Source organism: Schistocerca piceifrons, chromosome 6 (assembly GCF_021461385.2).
Source record: "Schistocerca piceifrons isolate TAMUIC-IGC-003096 chromosome 6, iqSchPice1.1, whole genome shotgun sequence".
Lineage (NCBI taxonomy): Eukaryota > Metazoa > Arthropoda > Insecta > Orthoptera > Acrididae > Schistocerca > Schistocerca piceifrons.
In genome coordinates, this window is record NC_060143.1 from 175,410,586 (window position 1) to 175,423,490 (window position 12,905).

Sequence of the window (12,905 nt, forward strand, 5' to 3'; positions counted from 1 at the left end):
TTACATTGAAGCTTTAGAATAAGGAAATCTCTTGATGTCTCGCCGTTCGCTGGTAAAGCTGAGCATGCCGGGTTATTTACTTCGTCTCCTGCCGTGCACTTCCGTGTATTTTCCCTTCCAATTTCCAATGTGATTGTTCACGCTGTTTGAGACTAACAAGTTATCAAAGCTCATCGAGGACATCAGTGTTAAGATGTCAGAGTCTGACGAAAATTCAGTGAAAACGACTCCTATTAAGAAAGTTAAACGAGTAAAGTCATATCAAAATAGATTACCTGGAAATCGTCATGTACGTGGGTCAACCTGTCACTAGACAATGCCACAAGGCCTTATGTTCCGTCTGTGCGCGAGAATTCTCTATATCTCATGGTGTTGAGTCAGATCTTAAGCAACATACTAGAAATGAGACCCACAAAGGAAATACAAGTCACAAAATAAAATGAAAAATCTGGACTCGTATTTTTCAAACCAAGTGACCTCTCAAACACAGCAAGATAAAGTATGTGCAGCAGAAATAAAGTCAACACTGTGTTTCACGCAGTTCAGTATAACCACAGTTAAGCCAGCATGGATTGTTCGAATAAACTGATACCTCATATTTTTGGGTATTCCAATATTGCTAACAATGTTTCTTGTGGAAGAACGAAGGGAGAAAGTTTGACGCAAGATACACTGACTCTACAGTCTCTAATGTTTCTTTTCAGTTGCAACAGACGCCAGCAATAAAGGTAATCGTAAAAATGTATCCTCCCTATGAAGTATACTTCACGTGGTGTACAAACCAAATTACTGGACTTTTACGAAAGTGCTATTGAAACAGCAAGCTCGCTTCATGACTGTGTCATTAAGGTAGTTAATGAAAATGGCCTGCCTTTAGACAAGACTGATGCCTATGCAACAGACAACACTAATGTCAATTACGGTAAGCACAATTCTGATTTAAGCGGCTTCATGATGCACATTGCAGAATTTTTAAATCAAATTGCTCAGTTCATATCATCCATAATACAACGAGGCATGCAACTGATTGCGTTGATATAGACATAGAAAACGTTATTCTGAAAATACATAGTCATTTCTCCACATCTGCGAAGGGCCGCGAAGACCTGAAGATATATTTTGAGTTCGTAGACAGTGAATGGGTGGAGATATTGAGACACGTTACGACTCAATGGCTTTCTTTAAAACGTGGAAGTAGAAAGATCAATTTACAATTGGCCTGCTATCAAAAGCTACTCCAAATTACTGGGAGAGGTCTGTTCCAACGATCAGAAGAAGTATTTTGATGCAAAAGATGAACTTAAGGATATATTGCTAGAAATCCATTTACTTTTCTTCAGCAATGCAGCTATGATTTTTGCTCAGTGCATCAAGATCTTAGAAAAAGTCACCGTTCCTATAGTTGACACGACGAAATATGCTTACTGACGAGAAAACTGGAACAAAAGAAAGAAGTTCAGTTCTTCGGAATTGCAGTTAACAATACAATGGAAGCTCTCTCTTCTTCAGAAAGAACCAATGTGGAGAAAGTTTTATGCAGTTCTATCAAGAACACAAACTACCGTCAACAATCGCGGGAGAAAGTCGCAGCGAAGCTACAATCTTTTTTGGTTAAACAGAAGGATAGATTTACTTCCCTGGGAGCTATAGTGAAGTCCTCTAATTAACTGAAGTAATTGATATAAGGAACTTTGTGAAGAGTTTTGCCTTGTTGGCAAGTTCAGAACATGGCTCAAACAAGTGATTCTCAGTGTTTATTGGTCATCAAGGACAACAGAAATTAATAGAATTAGAAAACTTGTGTCTTTTGTAGTGAGCGTCCCTGGATCAAACGCATTTCGAATGCATTTTCTCCTTAATGTCTAACAAATGGCCACACAGTACAAACAGGTGTTTAATAGATCTGATTAAAAGTGAACTGCTAATTACTATAAACATGAATGTGTCTCGTAAACAGTTCTATTGCATGATAAAGTTAGAGCAATTTTAAAGTCAGCTAGGCAAAAGTGAAGTACAGGTGGAGAAAATAAAATAGTTCTATTACTGTTTTTCTGCATGCTTTGTCATACCTAATGTACTGCATGTACTGTTAAGAGGCTGTAAGTTCCTTTCTTTTTCAATGATTATCTCATTCTTTTAATGAAACTAATTATAATGTTATTGAAATTGGTACATAACGTTTGATTTCCTAGTATTTATGAATTGTTCCATATTTTTGTGAAAAATCCCGTGTTTTAGATAAATGTTCCTCATTTCTTACACCCAAAAGTGGCAACCTCAGAGCCAATACAAGTATCTCTATTTTTCTTTGGTAAGCACGATTACGCTGCCTCATTTGCCAGGCCGACTCCAGGAATTTTGCCACCCTGTGTGAAAATTCCAAGCCCCCCCCCCCCCCATCCCTTGCATTTTCAGATACCGTCAAACTTTTTTTACAATGTCCTTCATCCATGACGTTTTACTTTCACACATCACACTTCCTCCAATTACTCATACGTGTTTATGACGTGAAAACTTGTAAGACCAGAGCCCGGTATGGGGCACCAGGAAACGTTTATGGTGTGATACCATTTGAGTTATAGCTCCCAAATTATGTCAACCAAAATTGTATCAATCGCAGAGCATACAGGGTGTCGGAGGAATGCAAAAGATTCCAGTAAACATGGGCTCTAAAAGGCATACCTCAAGGGCTATGAGCACTTCTTCATCTTCGATGGTGTGAAACAGATCTCTTCTGTTGGAAACTCTTTGCTTTCCATGTTTTTCGAAGCGTTGGTATGGACCAAAACAAGAAAAGAAGTCCAGTAAACATGGGATCTGAAGTGCATAGCTTAACAGCTATGATCACTTGTTCATCTTCACTACTTTGAAACATGTCTCTTGTACTGAACATGATTTTATTGCTCTTAAGGTATGCATTTTAGCGCCCTTGTTAACTTCTTGTTTTGGCCCGTCTCAAAATACGGAAAGCAATGAGCTTCCAGTTAAAGAGATTTCTTTCACAGTATCGAAGGTGAAGACGTGCTCGTAGCTCTTAAGAAATGCGTTCTAGAACCCATGTTAACTAGAATCTTTTGCTTAAAATGGTCGTTCCTGTCATATCCCTGCATAAGGAAAGTCGATTCACTTTTTTCTCGTTCCCTGAGCAGCGGGGAGCGTACATCACAAGTTCTACATTGTCGGCAGTACTGGTGGCGCTTCTGCTGCACAAGACGGAAGGTAATAGGAATGCTTTATTTGTGGAAAATAAATGTATACATATCCAATCCGTAGAACAAAAAGGAAAAACGACTATGGTCGGAAATCGAGAAGACGTGCTTTCCGACATGCCACAACCTCCTGTTTTGAAAACACTTTTATTTATTGCATTGAAAAGTTAAATTCCAAATAAAGTTGTTGGAACGCTAATTGTGTGTAATACGACGAAAGAGCATAAAAGTTCGTGCAGTGCAGTTTAGTTGCTTCAGCTCCAAAATAAGGTTTGACAGGTTTTTTTATATATGATCTTAACATTAATATCCATTGCTTATGGTTTCAACACAAGAAAGAAAAGCGAATGAGGAACACTCAAAGAAGTTACAGACAAAGCAGAAAAAATTTACAAGAGCTTGACAATAAGAAGAGCAATGTAAAAGGTATTAATGGCAGATCCAAAGGAGAGGAAGTGACGGGGAAAGGATTCCACTCATCGTTCCGCGTAAACGCCACTTAATCCTAATGTTTGTATTGTGTGTGATGGACAGTGCACATTTTACTTATTCTTTTTTTTTTAATTTCAGTCTATTGGCTTTGGGTCGTGCCAATTCAGCCATCTCACTAATGGAAAGACGATAAAATGTAGCTTATTGAAGACGAATTTCTTGTCAGTTACCACGATACGAACATAAGGGCAACATAAAATCCTGTTCCCGAGTGGAGAAAGTATCTGACCCAGCGTGGAATCGAACCTGGCCCCCGTCAATTAGCAATCTGTCACGCTGAATGCGCAACTACCGATTCGGACGTTACTTATGCTTTAGTTATTTATTACATAGCATTTTTTTTCTCAGCTATACTGCAATAGGTGTTTAAGCTTGTCGTATAGGAGCTATTACGCCATCATTTGCTGGCATTTATCTTTATTTATGAATTGTGAAGGTTTCCGCTTCCGTAGGGCCTTTCAAGCTGAAGTGGCGTCCTATGCACTGGCTCGGTTCGCTCCCCCCCCCCCCGCCCCCAAACCCTCCCTCCCCCTTTGAAGAGGCCCTGCTCTCTCGCGTAACTTCGGTAAGCCATACCGAGTAACAGTGCTTATCGAGTAAGATCTTTCAATGGGAACTCTTGTTCGTTTACATTTTAGTGCACCCTTGTAAACAGCGTTGTCATATTGCCACTGGTGTAAACATTTAGCAACATACGAGTGTGAAAGGAAATATCAATCCACGCTCTAGGCGATGTCTTGTGTCTTTGAAATGGCTGCAAACAGTTTTTTAAAAAAAAAAAAAAAAAAAAAAAAAAAAAAAAAAAAAAAAAAAAAAAGCGAAAATTCAATCCTTCTAGGCAAACACCTACCCTTCACTAATAATATATTTATTACCTCTTTGTGGACCATTTTAAAGAATGCGGCGCCTCAGGCAACTGATTTCATTTTGTGTTCAAAGACAGTCTTTTTAAGGTACACCCCATTGGTACACCTTACCATTGTACCTTACAGAAATTATCACAGGAACTTCCCGAGACGCTAACACTCGGCATTTAGTTAATATGTCACTGGATTTATCACCCCATATGCTCTCTAAATAAGCAAAAAAGAATTGACAATTGTTTTCAAATAATTTTTGAAGAAGTAAGACATAACGCACCTTCACGCATTTTGTCAGTCTGCTTTAGGGAAAACACAAATAACAAAAACCAAATACGACTATGGCTCCCTTTTCGCTATGAAACTTCCTCTGCAAAGGGGTAACTAATCCACTATTAGAGCATCCCGTAATTATTTTCTTAATACTTTTTTATTCAGATGCGGTTCGACGATTATTTTGCATTGGTCCGTCTGACCACGTTCGCTAAGAACATGGCGCTTAAGCAATATGTTCTGTTCAAATGGCTCTGAGCACTATGGGACTTAACATCTGTCGTCATCAGTCCCCTAGAACTTCGAACTACTTAAACCTAACTAACCTAAGGACACCACACACATCCATGCCCGAGGCAGGATTCGAACCTGCGACCGTAGCAGTCGCGCGGTTCCGGACTGAGCGCCTAGAACCGCTAGACCACAGCGGCCGGCCAATATGTTCTGGAATAGTGTCACGTCCGATCACGAAGCGCCCTCAAATTCCGAGCCGGTCAGTACAATCTGAAGAAACAACCCAAAATCAATTTTTTTTCTTTGTTATTGTCATTTGGTTTCACGACCATACATCCGCCCACAATTTATGTCAAACAATTATCAGTTTTAAGACCTATTTGTATACAGTGATAGGCATGTAATGTGACCATTTCGTAGCATTTTGAAATATCTACTGCAACGTTCCAAGCGCTTCCAGTCTGACAGCGATTAAAATTCATTTATCTTGAAGCAAGAGATCAGCTTACCTGTATCTACTAAAATGGCACTCTTTTATAGCAATGCTTCATACAAATAAATCAGGGGTATCTTAATTAAATAATTGCACTATGTTAGGGTGACCTGATGTCCCGTATTTTACGGAATCGTCCCTTGTTCAGCGTTAAGTGTGCCGTGTCCCGGAAAAATACCTTACATACTTGTATTGTCCCGTTTCCGATAACCGTCCCGTATACTCTGAAATATCGTGTTTTATGTAACGTGTAGCATAACCAAATGTAGACTGAATGTGGTCACCCCCAAAGAATAAAGAAAATACGCACTTTGATAAAATCAAACTGAACGAGACACGATTTTTGATGTTCCTCGACTGTGTTCAGTTCAAATGTGCCTTTGTTTGGAAGGCTCGGCGAAGTCGAAACTTGAGCAAAGTTCGATGAAAATATTCTGAGAAAAATGTGAAGATCAGCTTTTTGAGGAAGCGAACAAACTAAATGAAATACCATGAGTTAAAAACTTAAATGTGCTAGTGAAAAATGATCTATCGTCGTTGCATCTCACGGTATCTGCTGCTAAAATTCGCGATTCATTGTGTTTGTTCTAATTCTACCTGGCACTAATGCTACTTCAGAAAGAGTGTTCTCTAACACAAACGTTTCATGGATTGATGAAAAGAAATTGTTCATGAAATAATGACAACTAAGGCTCACTTTGGTAACACATGTGTCGATTCATTTCAACTGCTAGTTTGGTTCCATAGTTTGATTTTGGAAATCTGGTATGGCAAATTTTGTATTCACTATTTTCCTAACATTACCTGTAACAGACGACGCGAAAAATTTAAACAGTTTTGTTTCAGTAATTCGAACATCCAGAAAATGGCTCTAGGGAAAACAAAATACAACCGCATGTGCTTCCTAGGGCAATCACTACAGCGTTTCACCCAGGAACTTACAACCAATTATAATGATTAAATTAGACTACCTTTGTGTATGCAAATCACAGTGATACTCAGACGCAAAGGCACAATCCAGCTGCACGTCATGACCGCCGCCATCTCCCCCCCCCCCTCCCATCTTACCAGAAAAAAAAGAGGGAAACGGCCGCTCCAACGTACTCCCAGTTGTACGTTGCATATGAACTGGCGGGCAACACAAAGTTATATTGCAAACGGGGAGTGGGGGGCTGAGAGACGCTAAAAAATTTGAACCCCCAGGACCCAACCGTGGATCCTGTTCGCGAGAGACGCATACAGGCTGCTGCGTTCGCCGCCGCCAACCCCGCAACTAGAAAAAATATCCCAAAGTGAATTCTCATGCCACCGTCACTTCAGTATCAGAAGAACATAAAACAGATCAGTAGCCAGTGCACCTACAGCCATTAGCCGTGAAATCTCCAACCCATATCGCCGGGGTCAGGCAAAGCCAAAAGCGATGTGTATTCCAAAAAATTGAATACAGAAAATATTAGCATTTATCTGACCGCTATCCGGTACACAGAAAAATGATACGTGCAAATCTCTTACAAACTAGAGGCCTGCCCCCTCACGCCCACAAAGTCTTAACTAATAGCAATTAAAGTAGTTAGGAATTAATGAACGGTTTTTCGATACTTTCGAATCTTATATTGTAAGAAACTGTGAATTCACCTAACCCCCTAAACCAATGAAGTACATTACATCCCTTAGCCTTTCTACAAGCTGCCTGCCTTTAAAAAATAAAAAAAGTCTGATCCGTTCTTGTCGAGACGGTAACTGATCTCACCCGTTGAGAGTAACAGTGCGTCTACTTCCACACAATTTACGCTACACCAAATAATTACTCCCGTTTCATATATCTAGCTAGTATCTTACACTACAGTTGCTTAGCTTACGTTAATCGGAAAACATTGCACATATGGATCTGAAAGAAAAATCATTTCATTCGAATAAAATTTCTGTTCTCCGCACTCACATTTGTAAGGTCCTTAACCAAAAACCATTGTATTCATGGAAATTGTCTATTTTGAATTTCAGCCGTACAGTACGCGCAACAAGCATTAAGTCAACACATTTTCAGCTTCATTGTAAAAAAATAAAACAAATGAAAGAACAAGGAACTGCTGACCTCATTCTGAAAGCTACGGAAAATGCCCTTCCAATAATTCCGATGAAATCCACTATTAGTGAAAAAATTAGCAATACTTATTACGTACATCAGGAAGCACACTGGTGCGGTACTGCTGACCTACGCACTACACCTCATTACGTGAAACGGAGCGAAAATTACGCCTCCTGTTAACATGTAGTTAGTAACCAATGACTTGTATTTGGGTAATTTTAATTGGATACTCAATGCAAACCATTGCAATAATCAGTTAATATAATTTTGAACAAACTTCTCAGTTTGCATTAATGGCATGCATGATTTGCTAAAGTACCTGGAGTGGCATCATATGCAACAAATTATCCATCTCCTACCACTTACCTTTGAGATAAATTCGTTGACACCTGCGATTCATCACTGAGCTAAGATTTAAGACAGAAGCATACTACTGTTAACATAATGCGTACGTACCACCTGTATTCCCAGCAACGTCAACTCATCGTTCAAAACAAATTTGAGCAATTCATAAAAAAAGCTTGCTGCATAATAAGGCCCCTTTCCACCTAAAAATCAACACCTACACGTTAACTGCTTTATGTCCACAGGCATTTACGTAGATCATTTCGTCAACACTTTAATAGTCTGAACAGTACTATAGGCAGGTACTTCAATCTCAAGCGGTGGACACCAACCAACAGCAACACCCAAAACATTTAACTTTCACATACTAAGAAATTCATACTCCGTTACTAATAAATACATCTATCACAACCTGCCACTTTTCCACTTAGAAAACAATTACGTTCCTTATCTCAGGTTATTAAGCACATCAGGATGATACAGCAAAGGAACGGACACTCAAACCGGGAACAGACTCACATGGAAACTGGATTCGTCAAATTAAAACACCACAAGTTTAAAAAATCTCAAGTTTCAGACTTTTATTTGTATTGGACAATTTGTACGTACATCTTCAGGTATGCAATGTGAAGTCTAGCGTCCAGCTACGTCAGCGCCATTATCTTAGTAACCACTGCGCCTCTGGTGAGCGCTCACAGAACTTCATAGTGCAACCACCACTAGATGGAAGCAGCACAGCAATGTGCGGCACTTATCGAACTATTGCTGCTCCCCGTTCCTGAACTAGAATCCAGAGCCAATAATGCTTCCAATTTCGCACCACTATTTGCACAGGGCAATACGTTTCCTACACTTACCGCACAGGAATTCATCCCTGAGAAAATAAGCTCTTCATAATACTACCAATATCCCACTAATATGCACATACTTGGAAGGGTTGAAATAAGAAAGCACATTTAATTCTAGCCACTTTTAGTCACTCATTAGAATTACAAGTTCACTACATACTCCCTAAATTTACAGCAATTTTCCTTTCCTAACACTTCCCTTTAAATGCCAAAAAACAAAGTTTAGAAAATATGGTTTCAACTATCAAACATGGAATGAGCAGAGCATGTACAGTCATCAACTGACCATGTAACAGACAGGTATTCTCTTAAGAGAAAAATGTTACAATACATGTATCTACACGTTTACATCAACTGCAACTATTTAGGAGATCTTCAAAACAAAATTGAATTAGTACATACTTTACTAGAGAAACATTTTATTGCCTCTTAAGACTGATTCTTGCTGGCAGTTAACACTGAAAGGTGCACATTTGTATCAAAGTGGTCAAATTTATTCCACTGCTGAGGTTTTTGTGGTCTATTTTTCTTTTTTCAAAAATCTTTGTACAGTAAAATTGTATTCACTGTTCACAATAAAAAAGGTAGCTACTCTATGTTACAGCATGACGAAACATATTACAACTCGAAAGTAGGAGTGGAAACAAAACACTTTTAAAAAGGAAACAACTCAAATGAAACAAAATCCTCCTGTTATTACAAAATATTGTTTCTTTCACAACTTAAACTCACACACACAATAGTCGTCATTCCATTTGGTTGTAAACGTTTCTTTACATTTCATTACTATTAATGAAGTACTTCCAATATCGTCTTTACAAGGCTGCCCTCAGCCTATAATCCCTGCTTTATTTCAAATTCGTAATGGGGGAATATTCACAGTTTAAGTGAGAAATGAAAATCAAATTTAAATAAAACCATGTGTTGTGAATGATTTAGTATATTTTAAAATCCCCCATATAAAATTATTAAATTCATATTCCACTTCAAAACTTGGAGTTAAGGAGTGAGCCTGGGTATCAGTGTTAAAGTTCTCCCATTCTTTCAATACTGTCACACAATGTATCAGGACTAAACTACCACAGTAAAAAATTAGTCACTCATACAGTAAAACAGGGTACATTGCAAGGGTTTTTATTTATTTATAAAAAAGACCTACCGGTACCTTAGCCCAAATGTTTCCAACTAACACAGCACACGCCATAGAACTTCAATCTTCAGAACTGTTTCGATGGTTAGACAGAAAGAAAAAAGAATGACTATGTAATCCATCATCGAAGTCTTTCAAACTGATGTGAATTTTTTCACTCCATAGTTCCAAGCTTTTAGTGAAGCAGGAACACGTCGCTCACTTTCTGTATACAAGTCTTTATAGCACACTTCTCATTATGCATCCTCTTCATCTTCTTCACCTTCCCCTTCTCCTTCACCCTCGTCTTCTTCCTCTTCTGAAACAAATACATTTGAGTTAAGTAAAACATAATGCAACAGTTCATAAAGGCACAAATATAATCATGGAACACTTAAACCAATGTAATACAAACCTTCTCCCTCATCTAATTCTTCCTCTCCTTCTGGAAGTTCTTCCTCTTCTTCCTCCTCCTCTCCTTCCACATCTTCCTCATCCTCTACGTCATCCTCCTCGCCATTCTCCTCTTTTTTCTGTTTTTTCGCATCTTCTCCTTTAGACTGAAAAAAAGAAAGGACTTGTAAACTTACATATCAATTTTGTTTACAAACATTCATATGACGTGTGAACTAATTAACTGTATACAAAAACCACGAAATATTTACCAAGTGTCAAACTTAAGTAAACACGTGATTTTTACACGGGAAACTAAACTTTAGCGCATATATACTTATATTATCGGTACGTATCAACACTGCAATTTCGCATTTTTTTAAAACAAAAAACAGCAACCTACAACACTGACTGCTTTATTACGTCACAGCACAGCGAAAAAAAACATTCCCCAAGAAAGGTTGTGGCTGTTTGCGGTTTTTCCAGGGATATTTACAAATTTTAAACAGCATTTTCTCAAAAATGGCAGCTGGCATGTTGGAGGAATTTATTTATTTTATTTGCACTTCATTACTTGCAATTAGTGTTCTAGCTCAAATTATTCTGATTAATAGCGAAACCAGAGAGCAACGATTGTGCTGTCAAGATTTCAAAAACAGATCATTGCGAAACTCTTCATAGCCTATGCTTTTTTTTAAAAAAATAAACTAATTGCTATGAAATTATTCGTACCGTCTTATAAAACAAATTTGCGCTACATACTTGCGGCAGATGCGCTAAGGTTTTATTTTTTAATCACAAAAACGCCGCATGGAAAACATTCTATTCGTACACGACTTCATATAAGTTTTTACCAAGTACCACAAAGCGCATCTTAACACAAACATGCAACGCTAACTTCATTATTATAAGTGACGATACGAAACACTGGAAAAAATTAGTTTTTTAATTTATTTATAAACTGCTTTAAATACCCGGAAAAGGTCTGTGCAATACTGCTGTAATTAATCATTCAAACATTCCTAATTACACAGCTCGTCTTTCGATAATCGGAAAGTACCGCAAAGTGTTTATGCGTGCCCCGGCAAGCAATACAAGCATATTACGCAGGGTGCCTCTTCTCAGGAAGCGTAACTTACAATACAAGTAAAAAACTTAATGGCGTAACTAAAGACAAAAGAACCTGCGAAGCGGAATCAGCGTAAAAGGAACACAGAAAGAGCGCGAAGATCAAGACATAAAGGAACAGCAAACCTTTGCTAACGACATCGATTTTCTGGTAACCTGTAGAGAGGCTAGGTTCTCGAGTCCGCCCCTCTCCGCGTCTATGCTTGTGATTGGATGCCACGGACAACTCCCACCCTACGACTCCTCCCCCAACTAAATCTCCCCTTTTGCGACTTTATGGCCGCATATTACTATATGCGCTATCTATGAAACACGCCGGAAACGATAAAACAGACACGCAAAGAAAAAAAAAGGGCATTTTGATTAGCTGTAAATATGTGGAGCATCTAATGATGAAACAAAGTCGACAAGAACATACTGCTAGCCGAAGTTTATTCACAGCAACAAGTTAACGTAAAGGATTTTATATAAAACTGTTATAACACGCATAAATTATCACACTCAAAAATCGAAGTCTCGGAAGGAAATCCTAACGCCATGACAGCCATCGTAGAACTATTTTTAAAAATAGTTATCACTAAGAGTTCAAAGATCAAAAATAAATAAATAAAAAATAAATAAATACGATACTGCAATTTCACAAAACAGCTATGCTACGACACTGAATTACATAAGTTCAGTCAAAAACTTAACTCGAGCTTAAGATTCCCGCGCAGTGCTACCATTTGCAAACCCATACCGGCATTCACATAATTGAAGTTGCGAAATCGGCTGACAAAATGCACACACAACGCAGATAACATTAACAAATTCAAACTTTAACACTAATTATCTTCACATTATCACCAAATACGAATGTTATGTCAACACGATAGCACGCACAACCCAACACTTTAAAGCGTCGTCCTACATTACCACACGAGTAATGCTTCACATATATTACTCACCTCTGCTGGCCTCTTAGTGCCTTTAACTTCTGATTTTGCATCACCTCCCGCCTTCTCGTTGTTTTCTGTAACTTTGTCGACAGCGACTTCAGAGTTATTTTCCTTAGAACTCATCTTTACCGGAGAGATTCGAAGTGTACTTCGCGTAACGCACTTCCAACTGGCTTTGTTCAAAAATGAAGATGGCGCGGGCTTGAAGCTCGATAAACCGGTGATTGGTTGATGACGCAAAGAACTTTGTCGAAGTCCATATAAGAAATTGAACTAGTTATTTCGAATAGAAAAAATATTGCTCACGTAAATTCAAAATAACTGCAGATGAAATTTTGAATTTGGGCAGAAATAAAATATATAATTTGCTAAAACGAGGGGTTGGAGAGTACATTCACCGAAAATAGCAATTGGGTTTGAGGCTATCAAAGCCTGTCAACCAAAGATATATCTGCAGTTTCCGCGAGATCTCGGTGA

General features: G+C 38.4%; 1 protein-coding gene across 1 annotated transcript; it reads right to left on the reverse strand.

Annotated features, from left to right (window-relative positions):
- Window positions 1-8,947: 8,947 nt before the first annotated feature.
- Window positions 8,948-12,629, reverse strand: LOC124802587 (acidic leucine-rich nuclear phosphoprotein 32 family member B). Its single transcript, XM_047263461.1, has 3 exons — window positions 12,438-12,629; window positions 10,385-10,529; window positions 8,948-10,285 (listed from the first exon to the last, which is right to left on the reverse strand). The coding sequence occupies exons 1-3, from the start codon at window positions 12,549-12,551 to the stop codon at window positions 10,227-10,229; spliced, it is 318 nt and encodes a 105-aa protein (XP_047119417.1). The 5' UTR covers window positions 12,552-12,629; the 3' UTR covers window positions 8,948-10,226.
- Window positions 12,630-12,905: the final 276 nt, after the last annotated feature.